Raw genomic sequence first — 18,869 nt, 5'->3', positions numbered from 1 at the left:
TGATATGATCACATTATGTTTAAGTTCGTTTTACAGAAGAGAATATAACATTTGACTCAACTTACAAGATCACAATTGAATTGCCATGAATTTTATTTTTTGTGAATCACATTCTTTTTTAATGTTTTTCAATGTTTTAAATCATTTTTCATTTTTCTTTTAACTATAGGTGATATAAGAATTTTTTATTCAACCATGGATTTTGTTTTCTATTTTATTTGTCTTTTCAATATTATCTTGCTTTTAATTTTCATTTTTTTTCGTTTGGTAAATAGATTTTTTTCTTCCCAAATCTATAATTTCCTTTGTATATGTGTTTTCTTCCACACACTCCCTTTTGACTCTATTTCAATTTTATTTATACTTATCGATATATAAGAACTTACCTTTATCGATATATAACAGCATATATATATACACACACACATACACACCAGAGAATATTCACATAGAGATCCTGCAAACATACTTTGCTTATTCTCCAGCTCCAACATTATTAAGATCACAGAACTTTAAAAAAAAAAAAGTCTGCTGTGATGTAAAACTTATGCCCTCCCGGCAGACAATAGAGGCGGTGGACAAGCGACACAGCTTTCTTCTTCAGAGGTGCCGTTAATCTTAGTTTCTCGATCTCAAACTAAGACTCTCTCTTTATGCTCATTTGTAATAAGAGCCTTTGTTTTCTGAAGTTTCTCCTAGTTTCCTACACTCTACGACTGCTATACAAATCGAAAAAGCTTGCAGTAACGAGAGTGGTGAGTTGTACCCAACTGAGTATATGCCTTCTTTGATCGGTGCAAGGCTCAAGAACGGCTGTTCATCGCGTTTTCCCCCCTGAAAAAACCCAGTGCAAAACGTGTTGGCTACCGATGAATATGTGTGGAGGGACAAAAGTCGAGAATCAGTAGTACCGTAAGGAAGAGCTGGAAACGATCTGAAGATGCGGTATTCTTGCTCGAGCAGTTTGTAAGGACTCTGAGATTGCAGCCCATGTCCCAACCTCCGCAATCACAAGACCCACCTGATCTCCATCGTTGGATCAGGGACGACGGTCCACCTTTATGAGGCAGGCTATGAACACCGCTCTGGGTTATGACAGTGGCACTAATGTCTCGATCACAAAGAACTGGACCATTCCTGTCCTTGATCTGTGCATTTGAGTTGATGACAATGGCTGCAAGTTCGTTTTTCAGCTGCAGATCAGACTTTTCTTCGTTCCCTTTCCCTAAGTCTACAGAGAAGAGAACAAACTCTCTGATGGAGCCAGAAGGTGAGCTCGAGATCCGCATCTGAGCAAACACGTTGGAGATGATACCATGTGTTTGGCCTTTGCTTCTCTGGTTTAACCACACACCATTCTTCTTATGCTCATGGATGGAGAAGAAATTATACATACTGGTGGTACACTCATTCTCTTCCAAGCTTCCCAGTTTCTTTAGTGTTGCAGCAAGAACATCTCTTTCCTTGTTCACTGCAAATGTAAACAACAGTTGGTTGTTTTTAACTGTAACCCGCAATACAGCTTGAACCATGAATGACACAGGCTTTTTCTCCCGAGCCGAATCATCAACATTGACCATTTTGCAACCACTGACGCCTGATTTTACTCTTTGGACCCCTTGAGCTCTTGGATCCTCCAAGGAATTGTCTTTTGGCTTCAATAACGGCTCCAGTAACCTTCTAAATGGACTTATGGCAGCTCTATCTTTTCCACAGGGTTTGTTACAGCCAGATGAAGTAGCAGTATTTTGTGATCCAGACTTTGAGGAGTTAACCATCGAGTCCTGTCGGGTTACTGGAACAGCATCTCTTTCACTGTTATGTTTGCTCGTTTTACCTGTACTGAAGCTAAGTCTCTGAAAAGGCGAGACATTTGTTCTTCCCTTTTCGGAAGGAACATTGCACAACTTCGATACTGGTCCTTGGACAGAGCCTGATCTTTTATCTTGTGTGATTTTATCGTGGGAAGAACTAGCACTCGCCATTTCTGTTAGAGGCACAGACAGAGTTATTTTAACCAAGACCCTGCTCCTGTCCGCATCTCTGGAGCCAATGTCACTTCTGCAGTTGTCAGCTTCGCATGGCAAGGAATAAGAATGTCGTGCGCTATAATCTAATTCAACATGGCAAACTTCTTTGGTTTCTTTGGCCAAACTTCTCCTGCTAGGAGTTTTAGTCTCTTTCCGATCTAGCTTCTTAGTTGGATGGCGGAGCTCAGAGGCCCCCTGTAGCTTTCGACCAATGTCTCCCTCATGATCATTTTGGTTGCTTCCCTTCAGCTCATTATCACGTTTACCATGTCTATGCTTTCGAGTCTTTGATTTAATCTCCACCTTCAAGCCAAACTCCGGTTTCGACCCATTTGACAAAGATTCATTTTTTGGGCAGATCTTATCATTATTTTCACATCTGTCTGACCCAGGCGCCATGCCTTGAAGGAGCTGCTCGTCCCGTATGCTGAAACAATGATGATCCTTGAAGTTGATTTCCGGGATAGTTTTTCTGTTCTGACACTCCTTTACACACTCACCATAAGATTTGGCAATCTGAGAGCCCTCTTCAGGAGGATCTGACATCAGATGGAACTGCAGTGAGTGATGCTGTGTCCGCTGGTTCTGAACTTCTCTCCGACTCACAGAAGGGAGTCTACCTTTCTCTGACGCGTGTTTATAACAATGTTGCCACTTCTCCAGGCGGCCCCAGTTAAGAACGCCAACATTCAAGAGTTTGTCATTAGGGGTTTCGATTCTCTCCAAGAAAACAGGCAGATTCGACATATACTTGACAAGCTCACGCTCTCCACCGGCCTGGGTCTTCATACATTGCTCTGTAGGAGTCTGTAAAGGTTTAGACGAGGAAATTCTGTACAACTGCTGCTCCTTCAGAGCCTCTCGCGGATTCAAATGGCTTTCCATTGATAGTGTGGTTTGAAGGAGATTGCTCTCAGACAATAACGAGGAATTCGCATGATCCTCAGATCTACCACTTCTATCCGACTTCACTAACGTAGTTTGAGGACATATCTGGATACGGGAAACAAAAAAAAAAAGCATCAGATCAGATGTTTAACACTCTCGATCAATCAATCAATTATTATGCTACCAAACAAAAATACGCAAAAAAGGAAAGTTGCATTGCAAGCGTTTATGATAGGTCTGCCCCCGAATTTGTCAAGGAAACGCAGGAAAAACCAGAGAAAGTACAAAAAGGAGGAAAAGAAAAATTATAAGCCATCAACAAATAACGAAAAGCGCCGTGAGAAAAGAGAAATGGTCTGGCCTTAGTCCCTGAAAGCGCAGAAAAATGACATTTTTCAAGATCTTGAGATAAGGCGATGCAATTCTTCAATTTGATTCAAATTGACGAATCCTAAAGCGGAAATTTTGAAGAAAACTCAGAAGAAGAAACCAGAAAGTCCCGTTTATTCAAACCAAACCACGGACCAGAAACGGTTCTCAGAATCGATCAAGCCTCAATAGAAATTCAAAAGAAATTCAACAAATTTCGAGGACATCAAATCGAAACGAACACAGAAATCCAAATAATAAATGCACAGCACAGGATCGTAGCCTATTTCACTTCGCTATGTTTCCCAAAATTGATAACAGAGAAAAGCGGGAAGACCGCACATTCTTCAAATTCAAGCCAGGCAAAGCGAGAAGCTTAAACCCTAAAAAAACACACCTGAAAACCAATTAACACAGTGCAAATGGCGACAGTATCCCGAGAAAATCTGCGATTCAATACAAGAAGTTACCTCAAAGAGCTATGCAGAACTGACGCAACAAGAAGAAGAAGAAGATCATGGAGTCAAATCACTGGCGAGGCGAGTCAGCAGGAGTAGAGATGTGATCACCCATTAAAAAAACGAGGGAAGAGGAAAGAGAGAGAGCAGATGATCGGACGGCGGAGAGCAAAGGGAAGGGTAAATCGTGCGGCCAATATCACATCGCCCATCGAGAAAGGCGCGGGAAGGGTTCGTGTTGGGTGGGACCCTTATGTATACATACATACAAACTGCACATGTTTACGCGTGTACGTCGTGAAAAAAATAATAATACAGAAATCATATGTATTTCTTTTCTTTTTTTATAAATGAAATCATATATATTTCCTTATATCTAAATCTAAAAAACATTAAAAATACACCGCTCTTGGACTGTCTACGTATAATTTAACTATTTTTACTTATCAATGATTACATAAATAGCCTTATTGTTCATATAAGCAAAAAAATATTAATAACGTATGTTTTTAACCAAATATTAATTTGTGGAAACAACTATACTAACCAAATAGATTCAAAACAATAATATTTTTCATTAAAAAATGGATGAATGTATTAAAAGTTTAAAACCGACATAAACTACTCTTTTTTTTTCTTGCTGTTCATCATGAAATGTGAATTTTTTTTCCCGAAGACGATGAAATCCACTCGAATCGAATGATGGAATATATCGTAAAAGGCGATTTAAAAAGTACTTTTTTTTTTTTAATTCAGTGGATATTTGAATGTGATACTATTTTTACAACTTTACGTTTTGGTCTAAAGATACTTCGATGGCTCTTTTTTTGCTTTTCTTTTAGCGCCTCATAACAAGAGTCATGCTTTTTATTTTCTCCTTTGAAAAAAATCGTTTACTGTATTATATATATATATATATACATTTAATATATTTTTTAAAAAAAAAAACTTTTCAAGTATGATAAAATCCCCTAAAAAAACCTCCAACTTGCAAAAATATATACAAATAAACCTTCAACTTGAAAAACTGTCATTCAATCCCCGAACTTGTAACTTGTCACTAAATAAAACCTCGAACTTGCAAATTATTGCTCTAATAAACATTTGACCAGTTTGATCACAATTTCAAATGATCGGAAATCCACGTATTGACGGATTGCTGATGTCATCTTATACACGTTATCAATTTTAATTTAAAAAATGACATCAACAATCCGTCAATACATGGATTTCTGATCGTTTGAAATTGTGGTCAAACCGATCAAAGGTTTATTGGAGCAATAATTTGCAAGTTCGAGATTTTATTCAGTGACAAGTTACAAGTTCGGGGATTGAATGACCGTTTTTCAAGTTAAAGGTTTATTTGTATATATTTTTGCAAGTTGAAGGTTTTTTTAGGAGTTTTATCCAATTGTAAATCATATTATCCCACTAAAACTTTTGAAAGTAAAAAAGCTGAAATGAAAAGAGCGTTGAAAAGGTGAAGATATCGTATCTTAATGCATAAAGGCAGCCTTGTCGCATGAATCAATGAAAGTATGAAACTTAGAATCTAACATATTCATTCTCCATTATTCCATGCATCCCCACAACCATGGTCATTTATTAAAAGATAATAATAACCACATGGTTCGATTATTTATTTTTTTGACCACATAGACGATTTGCTCTTCATTCTAGAATTTTATAATTAAAAACGTTAATATATACGCATGTGTATATGAAAAAAAAATCACTAACATATTTAAAAAGTGTCTTAAGGTGCTAAGTGCAAGTTTAACTAGGGATGTCAAAACGAGCCCGACTCGCGAGCTGGCTCGTAGCTCACCAGAAAACGAGCGATTTGAGCCGTGATTTTTTCAACTCGTTAAAAAACAAGTCTAACGAGCCAGAGCTCATTGAACATGTGTTCAATGAGCCTGACTCGCGAGCTGGCAAACTGCTCAACGAGCTGGTTTTTTTCTAAATAAATTAAATTTATATAAAAAAACTCTAATATAATTTTATATTAATTTTTTCATATCATTTATATGATATTATAAATATACTAATTATTACGATGGTGATAATTGAAAATATTAAATGATATTGGTGTTTTATTAATTTTTATGTATTTATTTAAATTTATAATTATATTTAAAATAAATATAAATAAAAAAATATTATATATTTCTAACTCAACGAGCTGGCTCGTTGAGATCGGAAAATTGGCGAACGATCTGAGTCGAGATTTTTCTACCTCGTTAGAAAACGAATCTAACGAGTTGATCCCAAAACGATCTGAACTAAATGAACTGAGCCCAAAATGATCCGAACTAGTTCGTTTGACACTCCTAGGTTTAAGTGGTTATACAAATTTTATATAGTATATGATGTATTTAACAAGCGGACAGGATTGTGGACTTAAAGCCCACAATAGTTCAAACAAATTGCAAATGGGGCCAACTAGAGGTTAATGGGCTGACGACCTTGGCCCATTTATAATGTATCCATGTGTGAGTTTTCTACACTTGTTTGATCTTGTATCCTTGGTATTAAAAATATGAATAACGCTCATATTCAAAAGTACGAACATAATAAAATAAATTTATTTTAAAATGCATATATTGAATTTGAAACCATAAATACAAATGTACTTATTATTGAGAAAAAAAATATAACATTTAGAAAATGTAAAGAAACTTAGAACGGTACCAATAAATAAAAGTATAACTACATGAATGTGACCCACAAAATTATATTGCTATAAGAAAATTAAAAATGATATATATATATATAGAAAATCATTTAATTTCTCAGTATTCAACACGAAATATTATATTATTTATAAAAATAGAACAATAAAGTATCTTATTTAATTAATAAAAATAAATAAATAAAATTAAATCTACATATTACATAATATTATATAATCTTTTCAAATATTCTATATATCTCTTGATATATTATTCAAACTCAATAAGATCGTGAACAAATGCACCAATCCTTTGGATCCTGTCCTGGCGATATCTCTCTTAGAATAGCGTTTTCTTTTAACTATTTCAACCAATCGACAAGATTCCGAAGAGCAGCTTTTGTTAAAACTCAAGCAGTTTCTTGAAAATTTTGTTTTAGATATAAAACTTTGAGTATTGAGAGATGTTCAAGTTATTACTAATAAGATGACTAGATAACTAGGTAAACCTCCGGTGCGGGAGCAGCTTTTGTATATGGATCATATAAATCCAGAAATTATCTACCTCTCCACCGGTCAGGAATCGAACACTCAACCTTAAGGTGGAGTTACTTCCTACCCCAAACTTGACCACTCACTCACGATCTGTTTGGGTTAGTTAGATCTAAAGTTATTATCAAAGCTGACGCAAGAGCACCTGAAAAATCGCATTAAAAAAAGTGGAGAGAGGACGAGTCAAAAACATTTTCCACGGGACCCCCCACCTTCTTCACATCGTTCTCAAATGTATAAATAAAGTGTATTAATTAATTAATTGACATTGTTAAAGCCTCGTGCATTGCATTTGTACATATTTTTAAAAAAAAAAATCAAATCAATCCAACATTATTACAAGGAACCGAACATTAAAAACAACCCACGACCCGTCGTACAAATACATGCATGCAAAACCATGATGACATAGATACGTACGTATATGACCATTTGGGCATAAACAAATATCCATGCATCTTATTCATCAATAAATGATTGATTTTGCCTTGAGCCAGCCACGTACGTACGATCACAGAACATAAATCACATTTCTCTTATTCTCGTAGTACACCATATTCCTTTTATTCATCAACTTAATTTGTCGATGAAGAATTGATCATTGTCCCTAAACCCTGGTGAACCTAGAGGGCACGTGCCAATATTCTGTCTGAAGACGAACTGATCAGTAGGTCCATTCAGGCGGCAGATCCGCCGGTGGTTGTTGTTTCCCCTTCCGTGGTCGCTGCCATGATGAGCTGCCATTGTTCGTGGCTACCAACAAAGCATCTGTTTGATCAAGAAAAATACTCCCTGATCCGTTTACATTTATATGACGTTTTTTAATATATATATTTTTTTTGTTTCAAAATGATTTGCCCATACCATATTACATCATAGTTAATAAGAGAGAAACAATTAATAGTGTATTGAAAAAATAAAGTAACTAAAGAGCGTATTTTATATAAAATACTTTTTAAACGGAGGGAGTAGGGTTATTTTTCCCCTTATATTCAAAAAAAAAATACAAAAGGGATAAATTAAAGATGAACGTCGTTATAGTGTTCATTAATTAAATATCAGATTCAATGAAATGAGAGAGTACCATGGTGATGGGGAGGGAGATGAGAGGCGAATTTAGGGGGGGCACCAATGTTGTCAAAGTGAAGCTTCAAGGCTTCAACTACTCTTGCCGGTATTATCACTCTCGAACCTCCTGAAAAAAAACATTCATTACAACCTCAATCTCTTAATTACTTAATATTTTATAAATAAAAACTAACTTTTTTTTGTTGAAATATCGGTTCACTTTGACAAATCTTGCCGCCCACTGGAAAAACGTGCAAATCCAACCAAATATTTAATGCACAAAAACCAAACCCAAACCAAAAGGGATCACTGTGGATTCATGACGTCAGCCCTAACCATACACGAGAATGACAAACCGACATCTTCCCATGTTGCTACTCGCTTATATACACCTTGCTAGGAATACCTGAGAAAATCGATAGATTTGGATTTAGATTCGGAAAGTTCGGGTATTTAAGTATAAGATTTCTATCCGGGATTTGGTATTTACGAGTATCCGAGATACATGTATCCGGCTAATATTCGGGTATTCGTAGATCTCCGGATCTGGGTTTATTTAAGAAAAACAACAATAATCATATATAAATTTTTTAAAAAATGTAGATATATTTATAAAAATGGGTCAATTATGATAAAAATATATGAGATAAAAGAGATAATAAGAGATAAATAATAATAAATTTAATTTTTTTGAATTAATATTAAAAATATGATATTATTTAATCTAAAATAATTATATTTTACAAAAATATTATATAAATATAAGATATAATTATTTATAATCATAATAGTCGGGTACCTGTGGGTATCCGGTTTTAAAAATTCTATTATCTGCATTTGGAATCAGATTCATGGATATTGAAAAATCGGGATTTGGATTTAGATTTGAAAATTACGAGTATCCTAAAATCGGATATCCGTAAGACCGGTATCCGACGGATATCCGATTTTCGGGTATTTGTGCCCAGCCGGCCAGCCCTACACCACGCTACAACAAACGCGCCGAAAAGAATGAAATAGGCAAATCAAATTTTGTTTTTCACGGTAATTAAAACAACGCAACGATTTTGCAAAAAAAAAAATAAAAAAAAAATACCGCTTTTCTTATACGTAATAGTAAATAAAAAGTGGCGTGGGCATGTTTTTATTTAGAGGAAATTGGCGCAAAAAATGCCAATTTTGGAGAGAGAGAGGAAAATATATGACCTTTTTTTTTCAATTTGCAAACTTTACTTTTAAATGATTTTTTATATAAAAAATACTCTAGACTTTATTATCTTATATCAATATTTTCGTTTAGTGTTCAGACAAAATTTTCGAACGAAACATACTCTTCCAATTAAATTGTTTCGTCCGAAAACTCTTTCGTACAACACCTACCTTATTTTTGTCCGGGAAAATATGTTTCGTCCTCCACTGTCTTTTCCAAAAGAAAAAAAATTATATTTTGGAAATGTTGTAAATTAATAAGGATATTTTTAGTATTTAAAAAAAATACATTTTGTAAATACCGATATTACAAACAACACCTGCCAAAACATTTGGTCAATAACCCCTTTTTATTTACTTTTACGTATTTTTGCATCTTATTAATTTTCTTTTATGAAGCATATTAGTCAAAGCCCACAGCCGCACATCATCTTTACCAAAAAAAAAACAAAAAAACTATAAAGATTATTCGATGAAAAAAGGAATCTTTTTTTCACGTTGAATCGGAACCCAAACTTAGTTAGAAACAAAACTCAGTCAAAGAAGGTAAGAAAGATTCCAAAATCGCCTCAAATAACTTTGTTTTATTGTTAACTCTTATATTCAAGGATTAAAAAATAATAAATTTAATTCATAATGAATGAGAGAGGAAGGAAACTTACCCGACAAGTAATACGGAAATAGAATGTATTTTGCAAACAAGATATACAGAAACTGAGTCGAGTTGACAGATTCTAACCTGTTCTCTTGCGCGACTCCGAAACGGCGCCGGTGCCACGTGGCAAAAACACACCGGTTCCGGCGGATCTGGGTCTCGAACCCCACCCGTCAAGGAACACCGCTTTCATACCCGACCCACTTCGCTGGTAGTTCCCGTCACTTGCTTTCTTCCCGAAAACGCCGTCGTGTCGGTTCCTCTGTTCTCGCTTCTCCCTCTCTCTATCTTCCTTGATCTTGCGAAACTGCAGAACCGCCATACAAGGAGGAAAAAAGGGCATGAAAATGAATTCTACGGCTGAGATGAGATTATGTTCGCCGCATGGCTCGATCTTGACCGTTCAAAGAGAGTGTGAGCTCACGTTTGATTGAGCCGATCTGATTTGATCAATGATTAGGGCTTGTTTTACCTTCATCTCCTCCCAGGCCGGCGTCAATGGCGGTGACGGGCCGATGGAGCTGCCTGAGCCAAAGCCAAACGGCGAACCTAGTGTCGATTGCGGCGAACCAGACCCTCCCCATGACTGATCAGACGTTTCAAAGAGAAAAGCAGAAATCAGTGATTTTGACGCGAACCCATGTTCTAGGAATCGGGAAAGGTTCGGAGTCTGTGGAGTGTTGATCAGCACGAATCTAAAGTAAACACCTTGTCGTCGTCTTGAAGCATGTAGTTGGCCATCTGGCGAGTCAACTCGGCCAGGTAATCGTCATCTTCCCTCTCTTGTCCTGCCGGTTCTGATCCAAAACCGACCAGTCCGGTGGGGCGTATTTCAGTAGCTTCCATTAGTCGAGATCTCTGGCTTTTAATGGCCTAGATTCAGGGTTCTGATATTGCCACCATATGTTGTGTTGTCGGACTTAGCAAAGCATAGAGAGAGAGAGAGGAGAGAGGAGAGAGACAGAGATGAGGGAGGCGTACAAATGGAGGAGAGCTATTAGAACCTTCTTCAATCACTTCTGCCGTTTTTTTCTTTTTTTGTTAATTCTTTGCATTATATATATATACACCATTTTTTTTTCATTTAATAAAATATGGATTATAAGTCAAATTATATAAACTTTTCGAGAGATTAATATCAGTTGGATTAGGAGACGTGGATAGAATGTCTACATCCCACTAACTTTCATATAAGTTCATGTTAGACGTGCAAAATTGTTTCGTAATAAATGATTAGAGGGAAGGTTTTGATTTAAAGTAGGATCCATCCAACCAATTTATGTATATATGCATTGTAAAAGTTGGATTCCGGATTGGAAATAATAACTAAATCAAACCTAGGTTCAATGCACGACAACTTCATTTATTCTTTTATTTGTTCTTTTTTGTAAAAATAAGCAGCACCCTAGTTTCAGTTTCCGTTTTGTTTACATCAATCTTATGAATGACCAATCAGGTCGTTGTAGTATAGTGGTGAGTATTCCCGCCTGTCACGCGGGTGACCCGGGTTCGATCCCCGGCAACGGCGATTTTAAATTTTAAGCTCCTCTTGAATTTTGAAACGACTTAAAAAGCACACACGACGTCGTTTAGATCAAGCAGACAACGAGGGCGAAAGACTTCACGTTTCCCATCACTCGCCCCGTCGGTTTCTCACTCCGGAGACGGCACGCAATCCTTATCTTCGACGACACTCACACACAAACGAAACGGCACTCACTTTTTTTTAAAACCCAACCAAAAAAAATCGAATAAATCGGTCGAGTATATGGCGATCTCCGTCTTGGCGCATCTCCGGCGGCGGTTACTTCCGACGACCCTTATCCACGTCATGGCCCTCGACGGAATCATCAACGTCAATTCCCTCTTCTCTGTCGCTCTCTTCCTCGGCCTCACAACCACCGGCCGCACCACCTCCGCCTTGGCGGAGAGAGTTGTCTCCAGCCACGTGTACTCTTTCAGTTCCTTCATGTTCTCGAGCCTCGTCGCTCTGGCTCTCAAGCAATCCATCAAGCCAACAAGTGACGCTGTCGCGGCGGCGCGTGGGTTTCACGTGGAAACTGGGCGGGTTAGCGTGGTTTTGTTGAGGGTGGGGATACTGGGGTCGGGGATGGGGTCGGTTTTCGGGTGCGGCTTCTTGGTGTGGGCTCTGGTGGATCTTGTTCAGATAAAGCTCGGACCTTTGGGATGCGTCAGAGACTTTTATTCACTTGGAGCCATCGTTCCTCTTGTCGTGTTGGTTCCTTCTGCTCTCGCTGTCTACGTCTTCCTCGTTCTCTACGCATTTACTCAGTGACAGAGCTTTCTTGATTAGCTTCAGAGGTTATCGTTCATATATACGAAAGTTTCCAAATTTCTCAGTTTCTGGGGAATTGGGTAAATGGGTGTAAATCAATTTGCCCTTCAAAAATCGTAGAAGAAGAAACAGAAGTAGCACTTTTTGATTTTGTCCCTTCAATCAATCAGCTACAACATAAGAGCTATTGTAAAATGAAACAAGAGAATCATGGTGATACTTTTTGTTTTTCGGAACAAAGATTCTATTGATGAACAGACAACAAAATCATGAACAGACCCGGATCAGATTTCTAACATGACAAAAGCATCAGCTTATACAGGGGAGCTTGAGTCAAGATTCACCACTAGAAGATTACACAAATCCTTAGAAGGTTACACAGTTGGCTTCCCATTTACACGTTCAGAATATCCAGACACAGGGCGGGCTGTCTAATAATAAAGCGAACCTGCCAAGATTAGAAGGCTATATTAATTAACATTTATATATAAACCATAGATTATAGAAGAAAGGTCTCTTTTATCTACAAAGAAGGAGGACGCACACCTTGCCACCAATTGCCCCTGTATGCGTCCTGTGAATTGTTTCCATTCTCGACTTCTCCACGATGATCCTTGACCTGAAATACAATTTCATTACGTATACCCATATCGTGTTTCGCTGTAAAGTTCCTGTCTTTCTTTGAAAGAACAGTGGAATCATTAAGGGGACAGTATACTCACTGGATGGTGGTATGTTTGGTTTGTTGTGGGGGAATATACTTCTTGGCCACCGTAGTGAAGCGATGAACTTAGATGACATGGTGGGTTGCTCTCTCTGCTCGGCATGTTCACATATTCTGTACGCCCGCCTAAAGAAACGTAAAACGACCATATATTTATATATATTGACATGAATCTATAAAGGAAACCACTTTTGAGTTTCTTGATTCAAAATTTTACTGATAGAAAACAGGTGAAACTGAGTTTATTCTGAAAAAAAACGGTATATATAATATATCAATTTGAGCCGTTCTTGATTGAGCAACTGCAAGCTGTGTGTTAAGTGACCTGAAGAGCCATGGTTGGAGGTTGGACTGTTTCTTGCTCCGGTCTGAAAAAAAAAAGACGAGACGAAGAAGAACGAGTTCAATTAAGACTGGACCTTCAAGAAGAAGATACAGACAGAGACATCACCTTCGATGGAGGGGGGAAAATGGAGGCGAAGGCTCCAGAAGAAGACGGAGGCTGAGGGTCTTTGGTGCCGAAAAGTTCAGCGGTGAACGAAGAAGAGGAAGACCCAACTCGCCCTTTGCCTTCCATTTCACTCGGTAGATTTCGTTCGACTGAGTATATCTGCAGAGAAGAATCTGAGGAGGATGAAGGAGAAGATAGATGGATGAGGTGCGTTTAACCTCGAAGAAATGAGCAGGTATATATACATAATGCTACAGGGGTGAGCGACGGCGATAGTGGATCCATCAACATCATCATCACCATCGATTCATTATCATCCTTGGAAAAAGAAGCCTGTGGGGGTCTCTTCTTTATGCTCATCAGATGATTATCGTTGTTATTATATTATATATGGAAAGCACTTGTAACAGCCGGGTTTCCAAGATGAGTATGGATATTCCCTGACAAAATTCATAGTTTGGAGATGTGAATCGGATCTTTTTGTTTTTCAATATTCTTCTTTATAATTGGTTGAAATTGCAATTCTTTAAAAGTGATTTCCCCAACAAATGTTATCAGTTTTCTGTTATTATTCATATTAGAAAAATAAACAAGGTTTGATCATAGAATTTAAATTAATTTTTGGGGTATGCTTCAGATGCATATCTCTCTTGCTCTGGTTATGGTTTGCTTGTGTTTGGAAGAGATTCCAAATGAATTAGTGGCATCTCTGATAGAGAGAGACAAGCACAGTGACATTCACAGAGACTTCAGTGGTTACTGTTCCAATATCTTCTCACTCTCTCTCTCTAACTACAACTTAATTGGATAAGTTCGACGAAGACAAATGGGTATTCGCCACGTGTCCATCACGGATAGGTTTCCGACCTTTCTTGATCCTAATGAGCCAAACGCACACAGACAATTAAGGCTTGTTGTGAGAGCTTCTTCGCATGTTGCTTCCTTGGGGAATGTTTCTCTCACCTACTTGCCTTTTCTCGTAATGTTAATTTGACCATTTTCCAAATCTATCAACCAAAAAAAAAAAAAGTTATTCATGTTTTTTCTTATATATATATATATATATATATATATGTATGTATATATGTATGACGACAAGGCGATAAGATTCCTTCACATTCTCGAGCTTATCTTTTTATCTCTACACTATGATACAACGAAAAGGGAAAAATTATAGGGTGACCATTTCAGATTTCGGTTTGGTTTTCGGTTTAGTTATTTCGGGTTCGGTTATTTTAATTATAAAGAAATCATAACCAAACGGTTATATGAATTAAATCGCTTCGGTTCGATTCGGTTTCGATTCAGTTTTAGCACAAAAAATTATAATCGAACGGTTAAATTTAGATCGATTCGGTTTGGTTCGATTATATTCGGATATAAATAAACAATAATATATACGAAATAAATTACAAAAAAATCTTTAAAAACTTCGAATTACATCAAAATATTAATCCTTTAAAATTATCAATCTAAACCAAAATACATAATATTAATCTTCCAAAATTCTCAATCCAAATTTTAAATCACAAAATTTTCGAAAATTGTTCAAAATTTCAACCTTCACCATTTTTTTTATCTTCATTTATTTAAAAGAAATACAATAAATTAATATATAATATATATATAAAAAATAAGATTTTAATCAAACAAAAAGTTAATTTTTAATTATTTATAAATTAAAAGTTGAGATATCAATGAATGCATAAAAATAGAAAGTGAAATTATAAAAATATTTACATAAATATTTGGAATAACACACTAAAAACTAAATAAACATTAATAACCATTCGGTTAACCGCGATTATTCGGTTATTAACCGAATCGGACTCGAACGGTTATTGAATTTGCTCAACCGATCGGTTATTAAGCGAATAATCGAACCGAACCGGATCACTGTTATTCGGTTCGGTTCGGTTTGGTTCGGTTATTCGGTTAATAACCGAAATGACCACCCCGAAAAATTAGCATGTAACTATATTATCTATATCATTTTATAGATTTGTTATTACGAGATAATCCGATCCTCTATATATTTTTCTATATATGCGACCTCCTTATGCAAAATCATTATCAGAGATATGAATACTATAGGTACAATAATAAATGATAAATTAAAGAGGAGATATTTGGATATAGATGAAATTAAAATATTCGAGGGAATCAAATTCAAACAATGTATCGTGATATGATATCTGATAAAGTTTTTGTAGCAAATGATTCGAACTAACACACACAATTACATACATGGATCATATTATAAATCAGAATATATATTCTGTAGTTTGATGTTTGACAACATGCATGCATGAAGTCCATACGTTCATCATTAACAATATGCTCCAACATTTTTTTCCATAGATTTGGGTTAATTATGTGAATTGTAATGCCATGAATTTGTGACATGATGGATATTAAAATAAAGAAAATTAATTACGATTAGAGGTGAACAAAATTTGATTCGACCACACTAGTTCTTCTTCTGTCATTTTCAAATAATTACGATCGAGAACAAATTAACAAATATAAAATATGGTTGGTGGGAGATTTTCCGTAATGGTTTATGTATGGCTCTTCCCTTGCTGTCATTATTAATAATATCTTTGATAGAATAAAAAGATTATTCTTTGTCCGTTGATGAGGTAGATGCCGATATACATGTATGTATATCTTAGCTTACTTTATCAACAACAGGGCCAGCATAATAACAAAATATGGACCGCATATATAATATTCGAGATATTCAAATCAACTTTAAATCTGTACAATAATATAATACACATTTATATAATAATCACTAGATTGATTTGTAAGGGATTGAGAACAAGACTATGTAATCGTAATTGACGTGTTAGCCGAAATTGTAGGACGACTTTATTTATTTTGGTATATTTTTCGGATAATAGGGCAACCAAAGTTTTTATCTAGCTATAGAAAGAGATAAACTTTGATTAATAAATATTTATATAAAATAAAAATTCTATACATGCATATATTTTTTCGTTTTATTAAATAAGAAATTAAAAAACTTTTATAGCAAATACAAAAATGATAAAATTGTTAAGAAATGTCAAATGGGCTTGCTTCAAAAAAGCCCAATATCAATTTGATGAGGTGGCTTCTAATGATTGGTTTTAATATTGGTGACAAGATAGGCACGAGAGCAACTGATCACAGCTTAATATGAAATTCCAATAATAACCTTGGAACATCCTCTTACTTTTCCAGCCTCTACGCCAGCCTGCCTGCGTATCATTCGCTGCCACTTCAGCACTGCCGGTATACACGTACATGCGTATCTATGCACTTTTATTCGTTCATTGTTCTCAGAAACCAGAAAATTTCGTCAGAATTCTCCCCATTGGCTGGAGAAATTGTTTGGAGGTGGTCAGGGGGATACGAGAGCTGTCAAATTGCGTTCCTGAAGGGGAGAAGTTCGCTTCTCGATCGATCCGCCGTTTTTTCCAGCGAAAAGGTAGGCTTCTTTCCTCATCTGATTCTCTAGGGTTCGTGTTAATTTCCTCGGATCTGTTGAGTTTCGATGATATGGATATGATAATGATGGTGATTCGGGTTTTCTGAATGCGCACGATGATTTGTAGGTTGATCGGGCTATTGGAGAGGCAAATGGCGCATAGGATAGATCAGGATTACGATTATTTGTTCAAGATCGTGTTGATCGGTGATTCTGGTGTTGGGAAGTCCAATATATTGTCGAGATTCACCAGAAATGAGTTTTGCTTGGAATCCAAGTCCACCATCGGCGTCGAATTTGCCACCAGAACACTTCAGGTTAACCCTCCACATCTTCTCTGGTTCTTTTCGTAAATCATCGTATTATGCTAGGGAAGCACACAAGTACAGTTCGGGATTAGGGAAATTTGGATAATCAAATTGTAGAATTAGTCTATTCGCACAACTGAGTGCGAAATGCCATCTGTAGCTGCATGTCGGTTCACCTCTAAAATCCACCCTTTAGGTTTCCCGGATCAGACTTGTAAGTGTTAAGAGTTGAGGTCAATGGTCTTCATTTTGAGGCAGGCGTTCTGTAATTTACTTTAGTTTTGCATCCATTTGAGTCCAATGGTGAGGTAGACCACTTGAGTCTAATGACGGTACCACCATACTTGCAAAAGGGTAATGTAGAAGTGGAAGATTTTACTTATCTTTCAAGAAAGCTCTCTTCCTTTCACCCTCAAGATGAATAAAGATTGTCTCTCGGCGGAGTATGCAGCGGAATATTTGGCGCATTCTTCTCTCAGAAATTGAAATGATTTAATCGCACTTGACCTGGCAGGGTCAAGGTGTGGCAAAATACTCATCTTTAGATGTGCTGGCCATGACCTATGCTTTTATATATTTTACTCTGTGAATGGAGTGGCCATGAGGACTGGTGGGCAAAAAAGTTTCCTCAACGCAACTTGTCCAAGTAGTTCATAATAAATCCTCATGGTCGGCTCATGTAAAGTGCCATTGCCACCATCGTATATGCTTGAAATGGTCAACCTCTCTGTCTTGGACAAGTGCTTGTTTACAATGCAAATAAACTCTCTCTGCATTCGAGGTGCTTGCTTCATCTTTTTTTGCTGTTGTGTCCTAATGGGGATACAGGTAGAAGGGAAGACGATCAAGGCACAGATATGGGACACAGCAGGGCAAGAACGGTATCGGGCAATCACCAGTGCTTATTACAGAGGTGCCGTGGGTGCACTTCTTGTTTATGACATAACCAAGAGACAGACCTTCAACAACGCCCAGAGATGGCTGCGAGAACTGAGAGACCATGCGGATTCCAACATTGTGATAATGATGGCTGGGAACAAATCCGATCTGAACCACCTGAGATCAGTTGCCGAGGAAGACGGCCAGTCTTTGGCCGAGAAGGAAGGCCTCTCCTTCCTCGAGACGTCAGCCCTCGAAGCCACCAACGTGGAGAAAGCTTTTCAGACCGTTTTAACAGAGATTTACCATATCGTCAGCAAAAAAGCGTTGGCTGCTCAAGAAGCAGCGGCCGCTAACTCTGCAATTCCTGGCCAAGGAACTACCATCAACGTTGATGATGCATCTGGAGTCGCCAGATATGGATGTTGCTCTTCTACTTAAAAGGTAAAAGCTCGTCTCTTCTTCTTGTTGTTGTCTTTTGTCCCCATGTCTTTGTCTATTCTTCTTGTTATTGTTCCTGTTTTATAAGATTGAGAAGTGTTCATTTTTTTCTCTCTGTACTTTTGACTTTTGTAACGCCATTGAAGTAGAAAATGACCCATTACAAGAGCACAGAGAAATAGTGGTTGTGGTTGTGGAGAATCATTTCATATTTATAATTATCACCCCCGCAAAGGTTACAAAATGCAATTTGACAAAAGTCAACTTCGTTTCACACGTGCGCATTTTCAAATCACGATAATGCAATGGTAAACATAGGATTCATATTTAATGTCAAAATAATTTTTACCGTTTTATTGTAATCCAACATTTTCATCATTCATGTGTTTTAC

At 36.9% G+C, this 18,869-nt stretch overlaps 5 protein-coding genes and 1 non-coding gene across 15 annotated transcripts; 3 read left to right on the top strand and 3 right to left on the bottom strand.

Annotated features, from left to right (window-relative positions):
* Window positions 1-441: 441 nt before the first annotated feature.
* LOC104814896 lies at window positions 442-3,865 on the bottom strand. 3 transcript variants are annotated; one of them, XM_010543125.1, is made up of 3 exons: window positions 3,758-3,865; window positions 912-3,023; window positions 442-834 (listed from the first exon to the last, which is right to left on the bottom strand). In XM_010543125.1, exons 2-3 carry the CDS (start codon window positions 2,913-2,915, stop codon window positions 658-660), a joined length of 2,181 nt encoding a protein of 726 aa, XP_010541427.1. In that variant the 5' UTR covers window positions 2,916-3,023; window positions 3,758-3,865; the 3' UTR covers window positions 442-657. The 3 variants fall into 3 exon arrangements, with proteins under 3 accessions (XP_010541427.1, XP_010541428.1, XP_010541429.1); XM_010543126.1 differs by having other exon boundaries at window positions 3,685-3,764; XM_010543127.1 differs by lacking the exon at window positions 3,758-3,865 and adding an exon at window positions 3,630-3,660.
* Window positions 3,866-7,410: 3,545 nt separating this feature from the next.
* Window positions 7,411-10,916, bottom strand: LOC104814893. Of its 7 annotated transcripts, none has more exons than XM_010543119.1 (5): window positions 10,612-10,916; window positions 10,328-10,489; window positions 9,988-10,210; window positions 8,056-8,166; window positions 7,411-7,739 (listed from the first exon to the last, which is right to left on the bottom strand). In XM_010543119.1, the coding sequence occupies exons 1-5, from the start codon at window positions 10,747-10,749 to the stop codon at window positions 7,636-7,638; spliced, it is 738 nt and encodes a 245-aa protein (XP_010541421.1). In that variant the 5' UTR covers window positions 10,750-10,916; the 3' UTR covers window positions 7,411-7,635. The 7 variants fall into 7 exon arrangements, 6 of the variants coding, with proteins under 6 accessions (XP_010541421.1, XP_010541422.1, XP_010541423.1 ...); XM_010543120.1 differs by having other exon boundaries at window positions 7,411-7,724; XM_010543121.1 differs by having other exon boundaries at window positions 10,376-10,489.
* Window positions 10,917-11,359: 443 nt separating this feature from the next.
* On the top strand, window positions 11,360-11,431 carry TRNAD-GUC. Its single transcript has one exon. It is a non-coding gene; the product is annotated as a tRNA-Asp (tRNA).
* A 148-nt stretch (window positions 11,432-11,579) lies between these two features.
* LOC104814891 lies at window positions 11,580-12,347 on the top strand. The gene has a single exon (XM_010543116.2). The coding sequence runs from the start codon at window positions 11,672-11,674 to the stop codon at window positions 12,197-12,199; it is 528 nt and encodes a 175-aa protein (XP_010541418.1). The 5' UTR covers window positions 11,580-11,671; the 3' UTR covers window positions 12,200-12,347.
* Window positions 12,348-12,389: 42 nt separating this feature from the next.
* LOC104814892 lies at window positions 12,390-13,736 on the bottom strand. 2 transcript variants are annotated; one of them, XM_010543118.2, is made up of 6 exons: window positions 13,620-13,736; window positions 13,375-13,533; window positions 13,249-13,291; window positions 12,922-13,049; window positions 12,746-12,818; window positions 12,390-12,647 (listed from the first exon to the last, which is right to left on the bottom strand). In XM_010543118.2, the coding sequence occupies exons 2-6, from the start codon at window positions 13,498-13,500 to the stop codon at window positions 12,631-12,633; spliced, it is 387 nt and encodes a 128-aa protein (XP_010541420.1). In that variant the 5' UTR covers window positions 13,501-13,533; window positions 13,620-13,736; the 3' UTR covers window positions 12,390-12,630. The 2 variants fall into 2 exon arrangements, with proteins under 2 accessions (XP_010541420.1, XP_010541419.1); XM_010543117.2 differs by lacking the exon at window positions 13,620-13,736 and having other exon boundaries at window positions 13,375-13,602.
* A 2,888-nt stretch (window positions 13,737-16,624) lies between these two features.
* LOC104814890 (ras-related protein RABA2c-like) lies at window positions 16,625-18,681 on the top strand. Its single transcript, XM_010543114.1, has 3 exons — window positions 16,625-16,849; window positions 16,977-17,166; window positions 17,986-18,681. Exons 2-3 carry the CDS (start codon window positions 17,002-17,004, stop codon window positions 18,475-18,477), a joined length of 657 nt encoding a protein of 218 aa, XP_010541416.1. The 5' UTR covers window positions 16,625-16,849; window positions 16,977-17,001; the 3' UTR covers window positions 18,478-18,681.
* The last annotated feature ends 188 nt before the right edge of the window (window positions 18,682-18,869 follow it).

The sequence above is a fragment of the Tarenaya hassleriana genome, unplaced genomic scaffold (genome assembly GCF_000463585.1).
Source record: "Tarenaya hassleriana unplaced genomic scaffold, ASM46358v1 Cleome22, whole genome shotgun sequence".
NCBI classification, from domain to species: domain Eukaryota; kingdom Viridiplantae; phylum Streptophyta; class Magnoliopsida; order Brassicales; family Cleomaceae; genus Tarenaya; species Tarenaya hassleriana.
The sequence above is the reverse complement of the archived record's forward strand: the minus strand, read 5'-3'. Positions and strand labels throughout refer to the sequence as shown.

Bases quoted from the DNA above. Each gene is read 5' to 3' on its own strand.
- LOC104814896 (XM_010543125.1), bottom strand. From the start codon at position 2,915: ATGGAAAGCCATTTGAATCCGCGAGAGGCTCTGAAGGAGCAGCAGTTG. The intron at 835-911 runs GTACTACTGATT...GGGTTTTTTCAG, and splicing joins GTTTCCAGCTCTTCCTTACG to GGGGGAAAACGCGATGAACA.
- LOC104814893 (XM_010543119.1), bottom strand. From the start codon at position 10,749: ATGGAAGCTACTGAAATACGCCCCACCGGACTGGTCGGTTTTGGATCA. The intron at 10,490-10,611 runs GTGTTTACTTTA...ACGTCTGATCAG, and splicing joins TGCTTCAAGACGACGACAAG to TCATGGGGAGGGTCTGGTTC. The intron at 7,740-8,055 runs GTACTCTCTCAT...TTGATCAAACAG, and splicing joins TCTCCCTCCCCATCACCATG to ATGCTTTGTTGGTAGCCACG.
- LOC104814891 (XM_010543116.2), top strand. From the start codon at position 11,672: ATGGCGATCTCCGTCTTGGCGCATCTCCGGCGGCGGTTACTTCCGACG.
- LOC104814890 (XM_010543114.1), top strand. From the start codon at position 17,002: ATGGCGCATAGGATAGATCAGGATTACGATTATTTGTTCAAGATCGTG. The intron at 17,167-17,985 runs GTTAACCCTCCA...ATGGGGATACAG, and splicing joins TTGCCACCAGAACACTTCAG to GTAGAAGGGAAGACGATCAA.
- LOC104814892 (XM_010543118.2), bottom strand. From the start codon at position 13,500: ATGGAAGGCAAAGGGCGAGTTGGGTCTTCCTCTTCTTCGTTCACCGCT. The intron at 13,050-13,248 runs GTCACTTAACAC...ACGTTTCTTTAG, and splicing joins CTCCAACCATGGCTCTTCAG to GCGGGCGTACAGAATATGTG. The intron at 12,819-12,921 runs GTGAGTATACTG...ATTGTATTTCAG, and splicing joins ACCAAACATACCACCATCCA to GTCAAGGATCATCGTGGAGA.